Here is a 23,148-nt window from a genome sequence, read left to right as displayed (position 1 = left end):
TCTCATGTAGAACTTGGGCCTCACAGAGGCAAGGGACAAGTTGGTGAAGCATGACCTTCAAATGTTGGGCCTCATGGAGGTAATGACAAATAACCAAGACTGTTGGTGATATACTGTGCTTGAGAAGTCTCATGAAGACAAGTGAAAATGTAGCCATGGCAGTTGTCAGTATCATGTAAAAAGCATCAGTTATACTCTTAGAATGGTTGGCATTAGGAAAGACATCCAGCTGTAGAAACCATGCCAAATCAGACTGAAACCTGGTGCAGCTCTCCAGCTTACTAGATCTCATCAAACTGTCTAACTCATGTCAGCATGGTGAGCAGATGTTAAAGGATGATGATGAACTTCTAACAAAAACCATAAACTACAGAATTCACAAACTTCCTCAACATGAGCAGAAATAAGATTGCAGGGGGTTGATATTCTGATGAGAAATAATTGCTAGTATGGGTTGTAGTGGATGTATGCAACAGAAGCGATAAAAGGTGGAGAGACGAGTGGGACAGAGGTGGATGAGTTGCAAGACCAAACTAGCACTGAGGAACAAAGGCCATTATAATAGCAACAGAAAAGACAGAAGAGTCAACATGTCTAAGGGTCAGAGATTGGGACATGCCTATTAATGGTTTAATGCCAGTTTGTCTTGTGGTCTTTTTTTTTTTTTTTAGATGTGGGCAAAGATGTTTGTGTATATTACTGTAATACTGTCCCTGATGTGGAAGTAATACTCTGTTGTGGGCCTCACTCGTGCCTTGTGGGGTATCAGCCATTGTTGGGGGCTGAAATATTTTCTAGCTTTGAAGAGAAGGGCCAGTCTTCCTGTGTATTACTTAAAATAATTAGGAATAAAGTTGTTAATTTTCCTTGTTATTATTTAAACCTGTTAAGGCGGCGAGCCGGCAGAACTGTTAGCATATCAGGAAAATGCTTAACAGCATGTCTTCACGTTCTGAGTTCAAATTCCGCCGAGGTCGATTTTGTCTTTTATTCTTTCGGTGTCGATAAAATACGTATCAGTTGAGTACTGGGGTCGATGTAATTGACTTACCTCCTCCCCAAACTTGCTGGCCTTGTGCAAAAATTTGAAACCATTATTTAAATCTGTTTAATTTTGATTTCAAACTATGTATTGGCGAATATACTAGTGTCAGACAAAGATCATCAAAGTTTTTATTTTTGCTCTATGTGGGTCTTTAATATAACTTTTTTAATATTTCCAATAATGTAAGAAATAAAGAAAAAAATTTGGTACCGTTAAGTCATCTGTGCCAACGAAAGTCTACAATTGCAGGTTATACTTTCATAAGTGAATACTTACAAAAATATGTTAAGTATTATAGAATATCGTTACAACTGTGTCAGAAATGGAAGCTTTTCCGTTTGAACAGAGTCCGATTTCTCTGTTGAACTATGTTTAATATAGTTTTTAATTACTAATTTAGAATATAATATTTATTTCTGACAGAAATTAAAACTAGAAAAAAGTTACAAACCACAAAACACTAGAATCAAAAGAATTATAGGATTTATTACACCAGGAAAGACAACTCTCATGATTTCCCTTTTACTTTCACAATATATATACATATATATTTATGACTTACTTTCAGGTGTCTTTTACACCAGGGGTATAGAGAATATATTCTCTTACGCCTAAAAACCGCAGCTGACTCACAAACTAACAACACACATACTTTGTGTATGTATGTTCGATTTTGTTTATTTACCTCCAGCTGCTTCTAATTTATATTTGAATATATATAGTTGGTCAAAATATATTGTAGTTTATGTGGTTAGACTAGTTTGAGTTAATAAAAAATAAATCCTCTACGACAACAGTATAGCAGCAATGTCATCATAGCAACACTTTTAGAAGCATGTGACATTAATGCTTAGTTGTTATTGGTTGAAATCGAAAGAGGAACTGACGTCACATGAAGGAGACAGAAGCTGCGCATGGGTCAGAGAAGCTTTTTATTTGGCGTTCGTGGAAAGAAGCAAGTTCGAGTCTCGTCTCTGGTGTCCTTTCTCTCTGGACCTAGAATCTGTTTCAATTAAGAGTAGGTGCTGCCCCTTCTTTTCTTCTTCGGGAGCAACTGGAAGAGAAAGTCATTATCCCAGGTAAGATCAGGAAAATTGATAATTCACCAGTTTCCATCACAAGTTATTTCGGTGAATAACAGAGCAAAGGAAGAATCGGTAACGAAACAAGGTTGTTATTTGATGGCGAGGTGTATGTGGTCGCACGGTTAACGAAGGTGAGAATGGTAGCGATGCTGCATTGAGTGCAAAATGCAATGAGATTTATGGTATATAGAAGGGGAATGTATTGATTTTATTTGAAGAAACAAATGGGCATGACGGGTGGAGCTGCAATGGTTCATTGTTTACATCTGAAAAGACAAAAATTTACTTGGAGGCTGTAATAATGCGTAATTATGTGAAACCTTCCATGTTAAAGTAATTAAATTGAAATGAAAACATTAACGTCTCGGCAAGACTACAGATGTGCCCCTCCCCGACTTTGTTTCTTTATAATTATGAAAAATGGATATTTTTTTAGTAAAAATTTTGGGAGATATAATTTAGATGATGTAGATTAGGTTTTATATCGGAATTTGTTGTGAAAATTGTTTTTCGGGGTGGGTTGAGGGTGAGTTTCGGATGATTCACGTACCTCGATTTATTTCTTCATAACTTTCTGAAAGCTGGACATTTTTTAAATAAAAGGTTCGTCAATATGAACCCTTTATTGTATAGATTATGATGTCGCAGTTTTATGTGTAAAAACAATTGCGTTGGGGGTCCGATGATTCATACTCTTCGATTTTGTTTCCTCTTTAATAAGCTTTGTGAATCACCCCCCACCACCACCATCATGTATTTTATTATTTTTTTTTCATGTTAAATTCGATGTAATTGTTATCTACATCAGGTGAAATGGATTTATTGAAAAAATTCTTTCTAAAAATGAAATGTCCATTTTTTTCAGAAAGGTGTGAGGAAACAAAGTCGAGTGAGGGTGGGGCGTAACTGCCGCTAAGATTCAGAACGTTTATTACAATTTACTTCCACCTTGCACAAAACACGAGGCTTGTGTGCATTGCCACCAACGGTGAAGCTTATCTACTTACTCCTCGTTCAACTTTTTGTCATTAAACCGTTGTGACATTTGCTTTAATCTCTATGCACCAATTTAACCCATTGGTGCATGAGTTAATAGGTAAATGAAGTTGTCTAGGCTCATAATATGCTGCTTTTGGTATAACTTTTTAATTTTACTTCAGCTTGAGCTCCATTATTGATTATTGATTGTGTGTCATAAGTGATAAACTATTAGAACTCAGCTAGCTCATTCCAATAAGGTCGTGTTTTTGTTTGTTTTATATATATAAATAAAACAACAACCGTATTGGGGAGGAAATTGTATATTTTCTCAACAGTTTGATAACCGAACTACCAAACTGTTTTGCGTCTGCCATTGCAAGATGGTCAAACTGAGGGACCCTGGTTTTATCCAGACGTTGTTGGGATTATAGTGACCTTGCTATCAGAATCTACTTACATGTGTACTTCAACATTTTTTAATCTCCTTAGAAGTCACTGCTCCTAATGTTGAAGCTGTATTTCGTCTGTCTTAGCGTTCTGAGTTCAAATTCCGTCGAGGTCGACTTTGCCTTTCATCCTTTCGGGGTCGATAAATTAAGTACCAGTTGCGTACTGGGGTTGATCTAATAGACTGGCCACCTCCCCCAAAATTTCAGGCTTTGTGCCTAGAATAGAAAAAAAAAAATTTACATGTGCCCTTTTTCTAGCAAATTCTTATCTAAATACAATTCAATTCAGTTCTTTTAGTATATTGTTATTTATCATTAGTAGGAGCCAAAGTAACATCATTTATCATTTCAAACTGCTGAATATGGTTGGCACAATTTGGCAACAGGTTTTTATGAGACTGCATGTATTTTAATATTTTGGAGTGATGTGCAGAATTTGATAATCCATTCACAACACCTGGCGCTGTCAAACTATATATTGTTGGTAGGGAGATGAATTCTTGCTGCCTCTAGTGGTTGAGTGTCTATCAATGACAAGACCAAACCAGGTCAAGATCATGTGATCTGATGGTCCAAGTACTGGAGTGATATAAAGAAGAATGCATTTTGCACCAAAAAAAGCTAATATGAGAGTTTTCCTCATGGTATTTTCCACAGTATAGTTTGTTCTAATAGAACATTCACGTTTAAGAGGTGATAAATATTATCTCTCAGTTAGTTACATTTATATGTGGCCATCTTCATTAAATTGTTTCTCTGTTCCTCGATTTATTAAACTCACAAAAACATGCAGCTTCTCTCAATTTTTCATATCAATGTTTTGGTTTTGATGATAATTGCTTCAGAAACAAAAAAATGTGTCGTTTTGGCAGTAACCAGCTTTGGTTTCAGTGGGGATATTATAGTCTCTTTTATGTATGAAGTTTATCTCCTCCAGTACCTTAAGATGCATATTTTAATATTCTCAATTCCTGCTTTAGAGAGGAATAGAACGGTTACGATTTTACTATCTTAGTCTTTGCCATTTTTGTCTTAGCATTGGCTGTGAGGGATCCTAACCAAACTCAAGTAAAATTGTCATCGTCATTTAATGTCTATTTTCCAAGCTGGCATGGGTTGGATGGTTCAACTGGAACTGGTAAACCGGAGAGCTGCAACAGGCTCCAGTTTAGCAAGGCTGATGTCCTTTCTTATGCCAACCACTCCATAGTGTACTAGGTGTCTCTTGTGTGGCACCAGCATGGGTGCCATTTGCATGTCACTGGTATGAGTGCCATTTTTACATGTCACCAGTACAGGTTTCATTTGGGTGTCACCAGTATGGGTTCCATTGCATTTTGCATGTTACCAGCATGGGTACTTTTTATGTGTCGCTGGCATTGGTACCTCACATGTATCATCATAATTAAATGAAATTTGTATGCAATTGATGACTTATGAATTAATCCAAGTGACTAGACTCCCTCAAATGCTTGGGGGGTATCATTAGAAGTAGTAGATAGCTTCTGTTACCTAGAAGACCAAGTTAACAGTGGTGGAGTTCTGATAGTGTAGATGCTAGAATGAGAAAGGGCTGGACAAAGTTCAGAGAGCACAAGCTCTTAGATGGTAACTAAGGAGTGAAAAGCAGATTGTATGATGCCTATGTGTGAACAGCTATGTTACATAGCAGTGAAACATGGGCTTTGATTACAGAGGACTTGTGAAAGCTTGAAAGAAATGAAGTGAGCATGCTTTGCTGGATGGGTAATGTCAGTGTGTATGCATGACAGTGTAAATGATTTAAGAGGAAAACTGATACAGTATGATAATGGCCTAACAGCCAGTAATGTTGTGAAAAACTGGTGGGCTGCAGATAATTTGGCTATTAGTGACTATCACAGTGTTTGTATCATCATCATCATCATCATCATTGTTTAACGTCCACTTTCCATGCTAGCATGGGTTGGACAATTTGACTGAGGACTGGTGAACCAGATGGCTACTAATTAGTACAGCCAAATTAAATTGGATTTGTAATTTAAGTATTTATTTGGTTTACTTATTCAAGAGAGTTGCATTTATTTTTATGCATTCTCATCATCATTGTTTAATGCCTGCCTTCCATGCTGGCATGGGTTGGATGGTTTGACAGGAGCCGGCCTGGCTGAAGACTGCACCAGACTTCTGTGTCTGTTTTGGCATGGATTTTAAGCTGGACGCCCTTCTTAAGACCAATCACTCAGCAGAGCAGACTCAGTGCTTTTATGTGGCACAAGCACAGGTGAGGTCAGTTTTGGCATGGTTTTTACAGCTGGATACACTTTCAAACACCAACCACGTTTACAGTGTGGACTTGATGCTTTTTATGTGGCACCAGCACTGGCAAGGTCACCAAATAACTTGGAAGACAAGGAATTTTGAGAGATGAGGGGGCCATTGGAGGAGGTGATCTTATGTCAGGTGATGAAAGGTTAGAGAGTGACAGAGAGGCATAAACATGTCTTGCTGTAGAGAAGGTTACCTGGCCAGAGAGAGAATGAGTGATCATGAAAAATCTCAATGTTTTTTTAATTTTATTTTCAATCCTTGATCCCTAAAGGGAAAAATCACCTTCAAAGTTGACACCAGTCAAATTTTAAAAAGAAACAAAATAAGCAAGGAGATAGCTACCATGTAAGGCCCCATCATGTTGTTCATCTCACATACACTGGAATCCTTAACTTCCTGTCTCTATCTTTAAATCTATTTACTTTTTTTATTACTTCCTGCCAATTCATTCCTTTGCCTTTTATATTTAATATTCTCAAGATATTAATACATTCAACTAATTTCTTTTCTTTGTTACATTTTCACCAGTTTATGTTTTCCTTTTAAACCTTAGTGTTCAGTTTTGTGTTGTTATAAAGATCAATGTGATTATAAGATTTGGCTGTGATTTCTAACAGGCTGAGCAGCCACTTGGAGCCTCCATGTATGTGGTAAAATAATAGAAATTATTCAATTCATTATTTTTAAGTACAAATACTAGAATTAACAGCCATGTAATAAGTACCCAGTCTACTCGGAAGTGATTGGCATTAGGAAGGGCATCCAATCTTAAAAACTGTCAAAGCAGGTGGAGCTTGGTGCAGTCCTCTCTGGCTTGCCAGATCCTGTCAAACCATCTAGCCTGTGCCAGCATGGCCGACGGATGTTCATGATAGAAAAAGTAATTCTTAATTGCATCATAAATATTCTTTAAAATAAACAAGATGGCCACTTGAAGAATTGTCCTGCAGTTGCCAAACTGTTACTGGCTAAACTTTGACAAAGTGAAAGTGACATGGTAAACACAAAATTTGCTGGTATTTTTTTTATTTGTTGTATTTTCTTTGTTCATTAATATAATGTATCTTGTTTGATCTGTCATTTGTAAAATCCCCAAAATTGGGACTAAACGACTGTAAAAGGCTCTAATAGGAGCTTTGACTGCTAGAAATGGTAGCTAAATTTCCCTCAAATTACACCTTTCTGTCTTGAAAATTAAGAACAATAATGTTGTTCCAGATATACAATGTCAGAGTTGGAACACATTTGATCAAAGATGCCTCGGGGCTGCCTTGGGTTAAACAACAATAACAATCAAACAAGGCAATTCTAAATATTGTACTGGATATAGGAGAGTGTTAATGTCTACGGTTCTGTAGTTTAACATAATGTGTGTAGCTGCAGTCAAGGTTGTATTGTGTTTTAACAACAAATTAAACAGTAAATTATTCAGATAAATTTTTGTGTCTATAGAAGGTAAAAAGAGAGAAAATAGCTTCTGACAATAATGTTTAATAAGGCCTATCTTTAGAAGAAAAGTCCAGTTATGTAAATCCGGACTGTTCTTTTCTCCTGAAGATGGGCCTTTGCACCTGAAATATAAAGGGTTTATTAAACTTTCCCCTTTGTTAGAAGCTTTCTATTTTCTCTCTTTTTACCTTCTTCGATATTACAATGCTTCAAGCGAACTATAACACTCATTTTTACATCTATGGTTTATCATTATAGAAATGTAATATTTCTGCTGTTTGATCTCAATTTTCTTTTAATATCCTCTATAGTATATAATATCTTTATATTATTTCAGAATATCTTGGATTACATTGAAGTTTACAGTGTTGTCATATATTAAGATTACAGTTTGAGATAAGCAGAACAAATATTTAAGAATTAAAGTATAAAAACTACAAACCCATCCAAACGTCATGATGAATGAAATGTATGGAAACACAGCTGAATGGAATATACCATCTCGAAGGATTAATTTTACAGATGAGCGTCCAAAAGATACAGGAAAAACATACCACTGTGATATCTGTAAAAAGTCATTCTCTCGTAGGGGGAACCTCACAACTCACAGACGGATTCACACAGGAGAGAAACCATATGATTGTGACGTCTGTGGTAAATCATTCTCGAAAAGTAATAATTTATCTAGTCACAAACGAATTCATACCGGGGAGAAGCCATATCAATGCGATATCTGTTATAAATCATTTTCTAAGGGAAGTAATTTAACTGAACACAAACATATTCATACAGGAGAGAGACCATATCACTGTGCTATCTGTGGTAAATCATTCTCAAAAGTTGGTGACTTGGCTACACACACCCGCATTCATACTGGAGTGAAGCCATATCAGTGTGACGACTGTGGCAAATCGTTCTCCAAAAGTGATAACTTGACTAATCACAAACGAATTCATACAGGGGAGAAACCATATCCATGTGATATCTGTGGCAAATCATTCTCAAAAGTAAGCAACTTAACTGAACACAGACATATTCATACAGGAGAGAAACCATATCACTGTGATATTTGTGATAAATCATTTTCTAAAAGTAGTAATTTAACTAGTCACAAACGTATTCACACAGGTGAGAAGCCATATCATTGTGAAATCTGTGGTAAATCATTTTCCAAGGGATGTAACCTAACTAAACACAAACTTATTCACAATTACACATGTATTTAATCATTCAGAAAAGAACTACCAGTAATTTCCTCTGGTGACATAATTTACCTTTGTAATGATTTTAATAAAAAGTTTTATTTTTTCAGAATATTCATGCATATTCTTCCATTTAACATATTTCCAGAGTAAACAAAGAAGAAAAAAGTCATTGATTTATTTGACATTTTGGGTAATTAAATGAATAATGAATTCTGAGAGGTTGATAATGTATACACACTCTGAATTGAAATGTTACATCATACTAGAATAGGATGTATATATAAAATACAGGTATGGCTATGTGGTAAGAAGTTTGCTTCTCAACCACATGGTTCCAGGTTCAGTCACACTGCATGGTTCCTTAGATAAATATATATTTTCATGAGAAGACCCGGCAAGCCAAGTGAGATCGTTGCCAGGGCCCCTGGACTGGCTCTTGTGCGGGTGGCACATAAGATGTACCATCCTGAGCGTGACCGTTGCCAGTACCGCCTGACTGACCTTGTAGGGTTTTCGAGCGAGATCGTTGCCAGTGCCCCTGGACTGGCTCTTGTGCGGGTGGCACATAAAAGACACCATTTCGAGCGTGGCCGTTTTCGTGCGGGTGACACGTAAAAGCACCCACTACACTCTCTGAGTGGTTGGCGTTAGGAAGGGCCTCCAGCTGTAGAAACTCTGCCAAATTAGATTGGAGCCTGGTGTTGCCATCCGGTTTCACCAGTCCTCAGTCAAATCGTCCAACCCATGCTAGCATGGAAAGCGGACGTTAAACGATGATGATGATGATGTATATGTGTATCTGTATGTTTGTGTTTGTCCCCAACCACCACTTGACAACCGGTGTTGACTTGTTTGTGTCCTTTAACTTAGCCATTCAACAGAGGAGACAGGTAAAATGCCAGGCTTTAAAAATTAGTACTGAGATTGATTTGTTTGACTAAATCCTTTAAAGAAAAAACATCAAATCTTTTGAGCACTACTGTCTTCTGTACGGAGAATCTCTGGCCCTCTATGAGCTATATAAATATATAAAGGCACAAGTATGGCTGTGTGATAAGTAGCTTGCTTACCAGCCACATGGTTCCAGGTTCAGTTCCACTGCATGGCACCTTGGGCAAGTGTCTTCTACTATAGCCTCAGGCTGACCAAAGCCTTGTGAGTGGATTTGGTAAACAGAAACTGAAAGACGCCTATCATTTATATGTGTGTGTTTGTGTTTACGTCCCTGTAACTTAGCAGTCCAGCAAAAGAGCAATGGAATAAGTTCTGAGGTCGATTTGTTCAACTAAAGGCGCTGCTCCAGCATGGCCACAGTCAAGTGATTGAAACAAATAAAAGATAAAAGAGATCGTCATCATCATTTAATGTCCGTTGTCCATGCTGGCATGGGTTGGGGGTTGGGTGGTTTCACCAGGGCTGGAAGGCTGCACCAGACTCCAGTCTGATTTGGCATGGTTTCTATGACTGGATGCCCTTCCTAATGCCAACCACTCCGAGAGAGTAATGGGTGCTTTTACATGACACCAGTATCTGCACGACTGCTTGATGGGACTTCTCAAGCACAACATGATGCCACAATCCAATGGCTAACATAAATGGAAGATATAGTTGAGCATTGGACCTCACAGTGACAAAGTGGCTGAGTTCCTTTTGTGTGTTGGGCTTCTCAGAAGCAATGACCAAGACCTTTAGCATCATCTTGTGCTTGAGAAGTCCCATCAAGCCGAGCAAAATATTATATTATTTACATATATTTATTCATTTGTCTGATATGTAATTAGAGATACAGCAGTATAGTAGTGTAGAAGTGGTTGTCTGCTAGGAAAGAGTAAGGAATGCATGGTGCTGACTAGAAAGGATAAAGGTGGCATCGTTGTTCTTGTGGCCCTTCACTTGACATACAAATAGAACAGAGTGGTGACATTTAGTAGAGATGACCTAGAAGTTGTTCCCCTTCGATTACTATCGCAAACAGCAATAGCTTTCTTCAACAGAATACACATTGTTGATTGGTTAAAATTACCCAAATATGACAACTTTAACATGAAATACCTTTTAAAATACGAAATTTTATCAAAAATGTTGAAAGTGAACCATGTTCAGCATGAGAAATTACACTAATATACAAAGTTTCAAACTGTTAAAAGAAAAATTATTAAAAAATCTGTGGGCGAAACTGAACAGATCCCAGGCTCGTAATCTCTGGATTTTTTCACATGAATAACACAAAAAGTGAAAAATAAACTGGGGTAGGGTGAGGAGGGGGGAAAATTAAAATTTTGAAAATGTGCTTTTGTGCAAAATCATAATCTCCATTGGGCGGAATTCTGCTGTAAGCACACCATACAGCTTTTTCACATTTTAGAATTTTCAGAAAATTTATGTGAATTTGTGTTCTACATACAATAATTCATATAACTATGAAAATATATATATTTTTTTAATTCACAGTTTAAAATATGGATAGTCCAAAGTTTGGGCTTAAATACCCATTAAATGTATTTATGGGGAGAAAGACATTGAAAAATATCAATACATCAGTGACAAACAAATGCAGATGGTATGAGATGTGCTAAAAATACTCCTCAACGGCTGTGTGGTTTGCTTACCAACCACATGGTTCTGGGTTCAGTCCCACCGCATGGCACCTTGGGCAAGTGTCTTCTACTATAGCCTCAGGCCGACCAAAGCCTTGTGAGTGGATTTGGTAAATGGAAATTGAAAGAAGCCCGTTGTGTGTATATATATATATATATATATATATATATATATGTGTGTGTATATGTTTGTCACCCCAATATCGCTTGACAACCGATGCTGGTGTGTTTACGTCCCCATAAATTAGCGATTCGGTGAAAGAGACCGATAGAATAAGTACTAGACTTACAAAGAATAAGTCCTGGGGTCGATTTCTTCGACAAAAGGCGGTGCTCCAGCATGGTCACAGTCAAATGACTGAAACAAGTAAAAGAGCATGGTAGAATGGAAAGAAATAGTGAATGAAATACTGTTGTTACTGTCTTTAATAGAGAATAGGAAAATGTGATCCAGTGAAGGAATTATGACGTCATAGTTGATTGATATGTAAGAATTAATTTAAATTCGTGAATCCTATTCCCAATATTTGATATTTCATTGAATGAAAGAAAACTGTAATTTGAGAATGACTTGGTGAATATTCTCTATGAAAAGCATTCCAGCCATGACCATCCCATCCATTTAAAGTTTTGTATGACTATATAACACAATCAAGGGATCTGACTGAATTATCTTCTATTTCTAATAGCTTGAAAAATTATGATTTCTGCCTTTTTTCTATCACCCGCTTTTCACTGTTCTTTAACCCTTTCGTTACTGTATTTATTTTGAGATGCTCTGTGTTTCTTTCAATTACTTTAAATATAACAAAGTATTTAGTAAAATAACTTAGTTATCATTCAGCTAGTATTAGGAACATAAATTGTGACTAAGGTTTGTTCGAAGATTTTAATTCAGAACTTTGAAAACAAGACATTTGTACTCAGAGTCAGAGCCGGTTTCAGCCAGGCTGGTAACGAAAGGGTTAAAGCAATCACCTCCATATCCATCTCCAAAAATATTAGACTAAAGTAGTTATTTAATGGAAACCTTTGCTGCTATATTTTTCATATTTGAACTAAAATTTGTGAGTTGTCTAATATTTCCTTGAATGCATACATCGAATCTATTTCTTTTGTCAAGATTTTATTCATTGCACCGAGGCCACATTCTGCCAAATATGAAGCTGGAAAGCACCACAGAATTCCAGCCATTTCAGACCAAATGCTTGAATTCAGTTGTTTAATTATATTTGACAGCCATAACCCAGTTATTCCACCCTTTTTTTCAAATTTCTATTTACATTCGTCATTGCATTTTAGTTCAGTAAGTTCTTCAATATTTTCACTGACAGACTCCATATCACGGCCAAAAGGATCCATCATCCATGGGCTTGTTTCAGTCATTTGACTGCAGCCATGCTGGAGCACTGCCTTTAGTCGAACAAATTGACCCCTGGACTTATTCTTTGTAAGCCTAGTATTTATTCTATCAGTGTCTTTTGCCAAACTGCTAAGTTACGGGAACATAAACACTTCAACATCAGTTGTCAAGTGAAGGTCGGGGACAAGCACAGTCATACACAAATATATATATACAACGGGCTTCTTTCAGTTTCCGTCCACCACATCCACTCACAAGGCCTTGGTCAGCCCAAGGCTGTAAAAGAAGACACTTGCTCAAGCTTACTACAGTGTTGGGAGGTAAAAAAATAATCATTACAATTTGCAATAATTCAGTGAAAAGGAATATATTTTGCAAAAGAGAAATGAAAAAAACATCAGTGCAACACCAAATGCCTTAATTGGTCACACACCACAAAGTTCTTACTGAATTAAGCCAGCTTTACTACAAGTGATGGATAATAAGGCTTAAGGCGTTGGGACAGCCAAGCACCCTCACGGGTGTCACTGGACACCTTGCTATGGCGAGCTGCCAAAGTGAGCAACAAATCACTTATGCTTTCCTTGTATGAATAAACGAGAGGATAATAAAGCCCCAGAAGCACAATGTCTGACTAAAAGACAGAACACATTTGATAATTTGTCTTAGCTAAACTGTCTGGCAAAAAACAAACAAAAACAGGAGTGGCTGTGTAGTAAGAAGTTTGCTTCCCAGCCACATGGTTTTGGGTTCAGTTCTACTGTGTAGCACCTTCTACCATAGCCTTGGGCCGACCAAAGCCTTGAGAGTGGATTTGGTTGATGGAAGCTGAAAAAAGCACATTGTGTATATGTGTGTGTTTTCCAACACTGCTTGAAAGACAGCATAGTTGTGTTTATGCCCCAGTAACTTAGCGAGAATACCAGTTTTTAATAAATAAAGAAAATTACTGGGGTCAATTCATTTGACTAAAAATGCCAATTCCCCCAGCATGGTCGCAGTCTAATGACTGAAACAAAGAAAAGAAAAAAATTCATATTAGATGTCTGTGTCCAAGGTATATTTGAAAATAAGATGTGGTTGTTACAGCTGGAATATATTTTTGATTCATTTGTCTCCTGAATCAAGACTGACATGGAGACAACAATTGCTATGTCAGATTTTTGATAATTCTCATTTCACAATATAAAATTGTTTGAGATCTGGAAACGATTATGAAGAAAAAAATTTGCGCCGATGAATGGGGGAGTGGTGAGAGGACTCAGAACATTCCTGATGTGAATTTTCCGAATCCTCTCCCCGCCAGCCATTCATCAGTGCACATTTTTATCTTCATATTCATTTACTATGTCCAGGTAGGTTCAGACATAAAATATGCTAGTTAAAGATGAACAACTTATCTCTTTTATGATGATAATGTGTTACACTCTCTGCTTATTGAAGAGTCTTGTCGTATAGGAGAAAAGTTTTTCTCCTTTGACGTATATTACAGTGACTGACATATTTTGCGTTTGAACCTACCTAGACGTATTAAGAATAGATATCTTTTACTCAGACTGCGGCCGTGCTGGGGCATTGCCGTGAAGAATTTTTATAGAATGGATCAACCCCAGTACTTATGTTCTTTTTTTTTAAGTTTGGTATCGTGAAGTTATGGGTATGTAAACGCACCAACACTGGTTGTTAAGAGATAATTGGGGAGGGGGGCAAACACTGACTCAAAGACACACGCACACACATGATGGACTTCTCTCAGTTTCTGTCTACCAAATCCACTCACAAGGCTTTGGTTAACCAGGGACTATAGTATAAGACACTTGCCCAAGGTGCCACACAGTGGGACTGAACCTAGAACCATGTGGTTGGAAGCAAACTTCTTACCACACAGCCATGCCTATGCCTATAGAAAAAATATGGAACACTTCATTAATTTGTGTGTTGTTCATTTCGTGTCTTATATTTTAGTAGCAAAGAAACCCCATATTTTTATGTCCCTTATGAGCTGCAGCTATAGTTAAGGCCTGTCCATAAATTTAAAAATCAAACAAATCCAACCACCTAGTTTTCGATTGCATAAGTCAAAACGAAAACGTGTTAAATTATTGTCCATTTCAAAACATTCCAGTCTCTTAGAAATAGAGAGGACAATTAGGGTTTTCATTTTGTTTTAAACTGAGTTGGCTTTTTAAATATTGGAAGGTGTTTATAATCCATTTAAAATAACACACAAAAACCGTTAGATTCACTTCAACATTTAAATTTAAATGTAGAAGTGAATCTAACGGTTTTTGTGTGTTATTTTAAATGGCTTATAAACACCTTCCACGCTACAATTGTTTTCGTTCCAGCACACGATCTCAGATCAGGTCACGTGCTATGCAAGTACATCTCCGTAATTTTTAAATATTGTTTATGCATTTCTGTTTCATATTATTACAAACAACTATATCCCTACGTATATATGTAGGCAGAGTTATTTTCATAGATATTCACATTTTTGAACGAAATTTATTGCACTAGAATGTTACTGTTGAGCACTAGGTCAGCTTTGTAAGGTAGATGTGAGAAAAGGAATTCTAATTTCAACTATTCCGTGTTCTGTGTCTGGGACTACGCTGTCGAATGTTTCCTTCCCTTTTTTGTTTATGTAGCAGGGATGGGGATTCATTAGCTATCTCTAACAGTTCAAGCGACCACATAGATGGCCTCACTTTGATATGTAATAGTTATTATCCTGAATGATATTTTCGATTTATCATTGGCTGTATACAACTGAAGGAGTAAACTGAATCTATGTTAGGGACATTTTACTCCTTTCACCGGTATGATTTAAGCAGGGTAAAATTGTTAAGGACACCGCTCGACTTTGTTCAACTCATCTAATAATGTCTTGTAATTATCAGATAGGAAAGTGGATGCTTGTGGATAAAGTAAGACAACCTACATGATTCATGGTCGGTGTTTCATTAACTCCATGATTAAATATTTCATTTTATCACAAACTAGGTTACATCGTTAACTGGTTGTTCCCCATTTTACAGCATAATGCATATGGATTTTAACCCTCAACAAATGAACAAATAGCTACCCCGACCGTTATTGACTTTTTGTTGACCGTTAAATCTAAATCTAAAAAAAAAAAAATTAAATTGTGCACGTTTCCTACTTTGTTAGCACACATAATACATACATGTGTACATAGATATATACATTTTCTTTCTTCGATATTGCTCTTACAGAAATCCCTTTTGCGTGTTTTTTGTTTCTTTCACCTGTTTTTTCCTCTTCCCTACCTCTTGTCTGTATCATTTAGAGACGATCCAGTCTGCAACAAACATTCTACTAGTCTGTAGAATATATGCATTGCATATTTTCTTCACGTTTAAACTGTCTCAAGATATCGAACAGGAAACTGGATCATAAGAGATTTATCTTCAGATATTTTTTCCGACTTCAAAAACTCTCTGAGAATTAGAATGGAAGTTGTTGATCGCTTAGATGTACGAACAAACAGTGGCGAGAAACCTTTATGTAGGGAAACATTCATTAAGCAAAGATCGTTGCACGGAAATATTCCTGAATATCGCTGTGAGATTTGTAGGAAAACATTCTCTTCAGCGCATGAAGTATTTACTCACAAAGAAATACCCTGTCGGGAAAAACCTTTCCACTGCGAAATTTGTGGAAAATCTTTTGTCTACAGCAGCGACCTAACAAAACACAAAAGGATTCACACTGGAGAAAAACCTTATCACTGTGAGATGTGCGGCAAATCTTTTGTCTCCAACAGTGAATTAAGAAAGCACAAGAGAATCCACACTGGTGAAAAACCTTTCCACTGTGAAACGTGTGGAAAATCTTTTGTCTACAATAGTGACTTAACAAAGCACAAACGGATACATACTGGGGAAAAACCTTATCGTTGTGAAATCTGTGATAAAGCGTTTTCTATTAATTCCAGTCTTGTTATCCACATCCGTACGCACACTGGAGAAAAACCGTTCCCCTGTAAAATATGTGAGAAATCTTTCGTCTCCCATGGTGACTTAACAAAACACAACAAAATACACACTGGTGAAAAAACATTTCACTGCAGAATATGTGGCAAAGCTTTTGTCTACAACAGTGATTTAAAAAAGCATGAAAGGATCCACACTGGAGAAAAACCTTATCACTGTGAAATCTGTGGTAAAGCCTTCTCTGATAATTCTAGTTTTGTTGTCCACAGGCGTACTCATACTGGAGAAAAACCCTTTCCTTGTGAAATCTGTGGGAAATCGTATGTTAATAATTCTCATCTTCTGGTTCACAAAAGAATCCACACTGGTGAAAAGCCCTACCATTGTGAAATCTGTGGCAAATCCTTCTCTAATAATTCTAATTTTGCAGTTCACAGAAGAATACATACAGGAGAGAAACCTTATAATTGTAAAATCTGTGAGAAATCATTTGTCACTAACAGTCTCTTAAAGACACATGAAATAATCCATGCAGGAGAAAAACCCTTCGACTGTAAAATATGTGGGAAACATTTTGTCTCTAATAGGGATTTGAACAGACACAAAAGAACACACACTGGAGAGAAACCATTCCATTGTGAAATCTGTGGCAAATCCTTCTCTCTCAATTCAAGTCTTACCATCCACAAGCGTAGTCACACTGGAGAAAGACCGTATCATTGTGAAATATGTGGGAGATCATTTATCACGAATAGTGTCTTAAAAAGACACAAACGAATCCACACTGGAGGAAAACCTTGTGAAACATAAGAAATTCTCTTAGAAATCTCTAACTAATGCCCACCATCAAGTACATAGTGGAGAACATTTATCATAGTCAAATGTGTTGGAATTAGTTCTCATTGAATTCTCATCTTGTAGTCAACGAATGTACTGTTATTGGAGAGAAACCCTTTCTCTAAACAACTTGAATAAATACACACAGGGCAGGAAAAAACAACTAATCCCTATACATATTTTCCCTCTCAATCTGTTCTGTTGATGAGTGTAGGCTCGAAACATCAAAGATCTTTCCATTCTTTCCAATACACTTTATTCTAACAATTATATTGTAATAACTCTGCAATTATGTTTACCTCTTTAGCATTTAAATCGGCCATATCTGGCCAAAATATTCTACGTCTTTCATCTTTAAATTGGCCAAATCCAGCCTCTAACAATATTATTCTAAAAATAAACAATCATGTAATTGAAATCTGAGAGCTACAAGGTAAACGCATGATTAAATCAAATCAATTCTTTTATTTGTTTCAGTCATTTGACTGCAGCCATGCTGGAGCACCGCCATAAGGGTTTTTTTTAGGGGAAGAAATTGACCCCAGGACTTATTCTTTGTAAGCTTAGTACTTATTCTATCAGTTTCTTTCACCAAACCGCTAAGTTATGGGGACATAAATGCACCAACATCGGTTGTCAAGTGATGATGGTGTATAGACACACACACACACACACACACATATATATATATATATATATATATATACAATGAGCTTCTTTCAGTTTCTGTCTACCAAATCTACTCACAAGGCTTTGGTTGGCCTGAGGCTATAGTAGAAGACATTTGTCCAAGGTGCCATGCAGTGGGACTGAACCCGGAACCATGTGGTTGGGAAGCAAGCTTCTTATCACACAGCCACACTTGGCCTGTTAATTACATTTGACAGAGAAATCTGAATGCTAAAGTGTTAACCATTTAGCATTTAATCTGGCCCAGATAGGCTACCTGTTTTATGTTCTAACCAGCCAGATTCAACCTATCACGCCTACCCTTCAATGCTAAGGAGTAAAGCCCTCCTTCAGTCATGAATGACCTTGGGTTTGCATGTAGGAAGTCACCCTCCAAAGCACAAGTCTGGGCAAGGTTGTTTATGGAAGACCAGCAGTCGCCCATGCATACCAGCCTCTCCTCTCCATGCTACAGATGTTATCCAAGGTAAGGGCAAAGGCGGGTACAGCTTGGCACCAGTGATATTGCAACTCATTTCTACAGCTGAATGAACTGGAGCTATGTGAAATAAAGTGTCTTGCTGAAGAATACAACACACAAACCTGTCAGGGAATCGATGCTCTAACCACAACTCGGTGGTTGGAGGTAATGGAAATTTTTTCTTATAATTTTCATAATAGGGTGTCGTGCTGGCAGAATTGTTTGCAGGTCAGGCAAAATGCTTAGCGGCATTTTGTCTATTCATGTTCAAATTCTGCTGAGGTTGGCTTGGGCTTTCATCTTCTCAGGGTTGGTAAATGAAGTATCAGTAGACCACTGGAGTTGATGTAATTGACTGCCCCCCCCCCGCCCAAATTACTGGTGTTGTGCCAAAATTTGAAACCATTATAATTTTCATAATATTATATTGAAGAAATTAATGAGTTATGAACTAATTTAAACTAAATTAAATTGATACGTAATGTTTATTTTTTGCTATCAATTAGATAATTTTTGTTTGTTTTTTGTTTTAATTCTTTTACTGATTTCAGTCATTGGACTGTTGCTTTACTGGGGTAAGCAATTGTTATATTTCAGATAAGTTGTTCTTGTTGGTATTGTAGTGTACATCAATCATAACTATGTATGAGTCACTCACTCACTCTCACACTCAGCTGCACTCATCTTGTTCACGTACATACATGTATCCTCATCAGATCTTCTTTCCCAGAATTTTTACAAGTATACTCTGGCCTAACATTTAACCAACATTTTTAGTCTTTACAAATTTGCCCTTTTCTAAAGCAATTTCTGCACTGTTGTCATTGTTTCATTCAATTCACTGTGAACAGGAATTTCACTGGCATGAGAGTCATATAGTTGGAATATTCAACAGTCCAATCACTATATCCAATGTTGCGATTTGCTAGAACATTACCCATATGATCAACAAAATCTGACCAATCACAACTTTGCCAAGAACTGGCTCCAGCAACAATACCAACTTTTTGCACCTTTCTCTCTCAGCCTATCCGTTGGTATATATTCAGCACATCTTAGCTTGACAGAGAGCATTGACAGACACCAGAGGTGACGGGCAACAGAGGTGGCAAACAGCTGTTGACCACAGTGAGTGATCTGCAACAGCAATGCAATGACCGGCAGCTAACTCTGATTGCTGCTACTATTACACTAAGAACAATAACATTCAAACTCTCACAGTGTTTTGTTGCTCATAGTAACAGTAATATTTGCTTTTGTTGTTTATAGGAAGAATAAACATTTTGTTTATCATAAATCTCAGATTTCATTATCTTCTTTATAGCAGTATCATCAAACATTTCATCATCATTTAACACCTGTTGTCCATGCTGACATAGCTTGGACGGTGTAACCAGAGCTGGCAAGCAGGGCGGGGGGGGGGGGGCTGCACCAAACTCCAGTCTGACTTGGTTTGGTTTCTACAGTTGGATGTCTTTCCTAACTTTACAGAGTGTGCTGAGTGCTTTTATGTAATGCCACATGAGCACCACATGGGTACTTTTACATGGCACTGCATGGGCGCTTTTAAGTGGAGCCACAAGTGCTTTACACCATCAGCAGGATCAGTCTTAACATTGCTTCTTAGTGTAATGTGAAATAAATATGCATGTAGATGTATGTATGTATATATATATAATTCCAAGAGAGTTAGAGGTTGTGAATCCAACCCACTAAGGGATAATATCTATCCAATATGCTGCTGGTAGAATACCCAATTATTAATACAAAGAAGTGTTTTTTCATTGCATGGCAATTACACTACTGAATGTAATAAATGGGTGAGGGTAAAAAGTTCTTTTACCCTTAATTTATACGGCAATAAGAAAATGGAGGGGATCAAGAGGTGGTAGTCATTAACTTTTAGACATTATATTATGTCTATTTATTCAGTGCCATTATCCAGCAGCAGCTCATCCACGGGGCCTCGTTCCAGGAATATCCCATTTAATATTCCTGCGATTTCCTCTGCAGTCCCCGTCTTCATCTCCCTCCATATGGCCATCCGCCCCGGTCAGCAGTCAACCATTGAGAGGTACGTCCCCTGCCGGTAGTGTGTTACGTCCACTGCCAGTCATTTCCAGTTGTGGGCCACTGGAATACTTCCCGCCTCATGTACACCCGAAGCAGGGTCAATAGACTGGCACCTGTCACAACTGCTAACCACTCTCTGCACGCTCTGCCTTGTTACCTCGGAGTCAACTTTCCTGGCTAGGAACAATGTCCTGTCCACTCCCATGTGATGCATGCTATGCAGTCTCCTCAACTCTGAGTCACTCAGACAGCATACTGCAGCCACAGCCTGCTCCGCATCCTCTGGCACCTGCAACCAAGCTCGCTTTACCCTGGTTAGGACATCTGCCCTGTTCTTTTCGGAAGGCACAAAAATTACGCTCAGCTCCAGATCGAACTCAGCGGTTAGCTCCCGCAATATTCCCAATCGGCGCTTTACCAGCATCTCCGCAGCCCCTTTAGTTCGCACCCTCTGCTCATTGGTGATGACTGCCGTCACCCAACCAAGCACAGTGGCTGAATCGGTTCTAATTTCGATGGTGCGCAGCCCCCACTTCAAGGCCAGGTTCACCCCCTTCAGCACGGCATCCAACTCCGCCACGTTAATATGGTTGCAGTCATCCATCTTCCTGAGCCAGGCTGCATCTTCCACCATGGTGCCTCCCATTCCCAAGACAACTCCTATTGCGATGCTACTGGCATCACACCAAACGATCCCACTCTTTGATTTGGGAACATACCAACTGCCCCTCACTGGATCCTCTGCTCTCACTCTGACCAAGACTCCCTGCATCATGTCGGTCGTTTTCTCCCCAACTCTGTCATTCCACTTTGCTCCTTTGGCTCTTCTCTTGATGAAGCTACATGCTGTCCGAAGCCATCCTGCAACTGGGTAGTGTCCCACCAGCTTCCTGCACACCGAGAACAGTTCTCGTCTACTCACGCTGGTGCCCAGTTCAGGGATCTCGTTCCTACGCCGAAACACCAACGCACTAGCCCTGTCTCTCCGTAGCTTGAGGCCCAGTGCAGTGCCTCCCTCCATGGCCTCTGGTGGCTTGGCGACCAGTCCGAACTTCTTCAGGTGGCCTATGACCTCCGTTGCTGGCATTATGGTTTCATCCACAAGGATGTCATCAATGTACGAATTGGTGGCCCTTTTTACTCTGTCCACCTTTCCCAGGATGGCCTTGAGAATTGTTGCCATAATTTTTGGCACTGAATTTAGCCCAAACCCCAGCCTGGTCAAACAGTATGTCCGGCCCTTATACCTGACAAGCTGATGCTTCCACAGTCTCTCAGCCACATGCACCTGCAGGTATGCCGACTTCAAATCGACGATCGTGGAGGCCCCTGTCATCTGCCTCCATTCTCGCAAGGTGTCCCCGCATACATCTGTGGCCTCGCCGCCTGTACGACATGATATGTGGTCATTCAGCTCTCGGAAGTCAAGCACTGGTCTGACCTTATGCTTCGTGGGCTGTACCACTGCCATCAGCAGCAGGACTCCGCTCTCTCCTTCTTCCCAAGAGATCAATATACCCTCCTTAATCCACCTCCCCCTCGAACTCGCTTCTGGCATCTCCTTTCAAAGTATGCTGGTAGCAGCCCACTTTATTTTTTAACGTCGGGGGCTCTCCCCTCCAGTGCCACTCCACTGTCCACCTCTGGCCATCGAAGGCGGCATGAAAATCCTGGTCTTCAATAGTGTGCGCGGCATAGTTTTCTTCGCGGTTCTCACCAATGCACGGCGTCTCCATACACAGTTTCCCTGTGACCCCGAAAGTCACACCGGCCTCGTTGACAGTGACACCTCCTAAACGGGTGATTGCATCCATCCCCACGTCAATCTCATCCACCAAGTGGCCAACTACAATTGCTTGCAGCGTCAGCTTTGCTCCGTGCACCTCAATCTGCACGTCAGTAATGCCTTCACAGTGTACCTCTCTTCCGTCGACTGCCCTCACACTGCTTTCTCCACTCCAAGTCTCTACCACTCCCGGAGTCATCAGGGTCGTTGTACAGCCTGTGTCCACGAGGGCACGCGACATCTTCCCATCCACTAACTAGCACATCAACAACGGGTAGAAAAAAATGCGCCTTTATTGATCCGAAGGGACGACCACTGGCGCAGTAGTCTCCCTTAGACCGTTTCCCTGCAGACATTCGCTGGCTATATGTCCCGTTTCTTGACAACGGTAGCAAATGACCTCAGGCTTGGGTAACTTGCAGTCTCGCACCATGTGCAGGCCCTGACACCGGAAACACTGTCCTTTGAACGGTCACACACGTTCCTTGTTCGACCCCTCTCCGCTACTCTTTGGTCGGCCTTTTTTTGCTGTCGCCATTGCTGCCAACGGTGCCGATCGACAACACGAAACTAACATACGAGCCCTCGTTATTATATCCGCCATGGGCATGGCGTTCACGTCCGGCAGTTTCTACAATTCGACCGACATGTGGTCAGGAAACCCAGTTACAAATGCCAACTTTACTGTTCGATCCAGCGATTCTCCCTCGTACCCCGCCAGTCTAGCCAACCTCCTAAGTTCGTTGGCAAACACGTTGACCTGTTCGCCGGTCCACTTTGCTCTCCCCAGGCGAGCGTACGCCTCAAACATTCCTTCTGCGAAGGGCTCCATCAAGCGGATTTCTATTTTCTCCACGCT

At 39.0% G+C, this 23,148-nt stretch overlaps 3 protein-coding genes and 1 long non-coding RNA gene across 4 annotated transcripts in view; 2 read left to right on the top strand and 2 right to left on the bottom strand.

Annotated features, from left to right (window-relative positions):
* Nucleotides 1-1,511: 1,511 nt before the first annotated feature.
* LOC128251134 (uncharacterized) lies at nt 1,512-11,573 on the bottom strand. The gene is made up of 3 exons (XR_008266985.2): nt 11,412-11,573; nt 3,569-3,776; nt 1,512-2,099 (listed from the first exon to the last, which is right to left on the bottom strand). It is a non-coding gene; the product is annotated as an uncharacterized LOC128251134 (long non-coding RNA).
* On the top strand, nt 1,986-8,635 carry LOC106872557 (uncharacterized). Its single transcript, XM_014919584.3, has 2 exons — nt 1,986-2,124; nt 7,657-8,635. Exon 2 carries the CDS (start codon nt 7,775-7,777, stop codon nt 8,543-8,545), a length of 771 nt encoding a protein of 256 aa, XP_014775070.2. The 5' UTR covers nt 1,986-2,124; nt 7,657-7,774; the 3' UTR covers nt 8,546-8,635.
* A 3,836-nt stretch (nt 11,574-15,409) lies between the features above and the next one.
* Nucleotides 15,410-23,148, top strand: part of LOC106872552 (uncharacterized) — a 34,291-nt gene continuing 26,552 nt past the window's right edge. Inside the window, exon 1 of the mRNA XM_089343772.1 lies at nt 15,410-17,250. Within this exon, the coding sequence (XP_089199898.1) occupies nt 15,961-17,250 (1,290 nt within the window). The 5' untranslated portion in view covers nt 15,410-15,960. The remainder of the gene's footprint in view (nt 17,251-23,148) is intronic.
* LOC149130492 (uncharacterized) lies at nt 19,823-22,061 on the bottom strand. Its single transcript, XM_089344255.1, has one exon. It carries the CDS (start codon nt 22,059-22,061, stop codon nt 20,544-20,546), a length of 1,518 nt encoding a protein of 505 aa, XP_089200381.1. The 3' UTR covers nt 19,823-20,543.

This window comes from Octopus bimaculoides, chromosome 28 (assembly GCF_046866305.1).
Source record: "Octopus bimaculoides isolate indiv1 chromosome 28, ASM4686630v1, whole genome shotgun sequence".
NCBI classification, from domain to species: Eukaryota; Metazoa; Mollusca; class Cephalopoda; order Octopoda; family Octopodidae; genus Octopus; species Octopus bimaculoides.
This window is presented reverse-complemented; position numbering and strand designations above follow the sequence as displayed.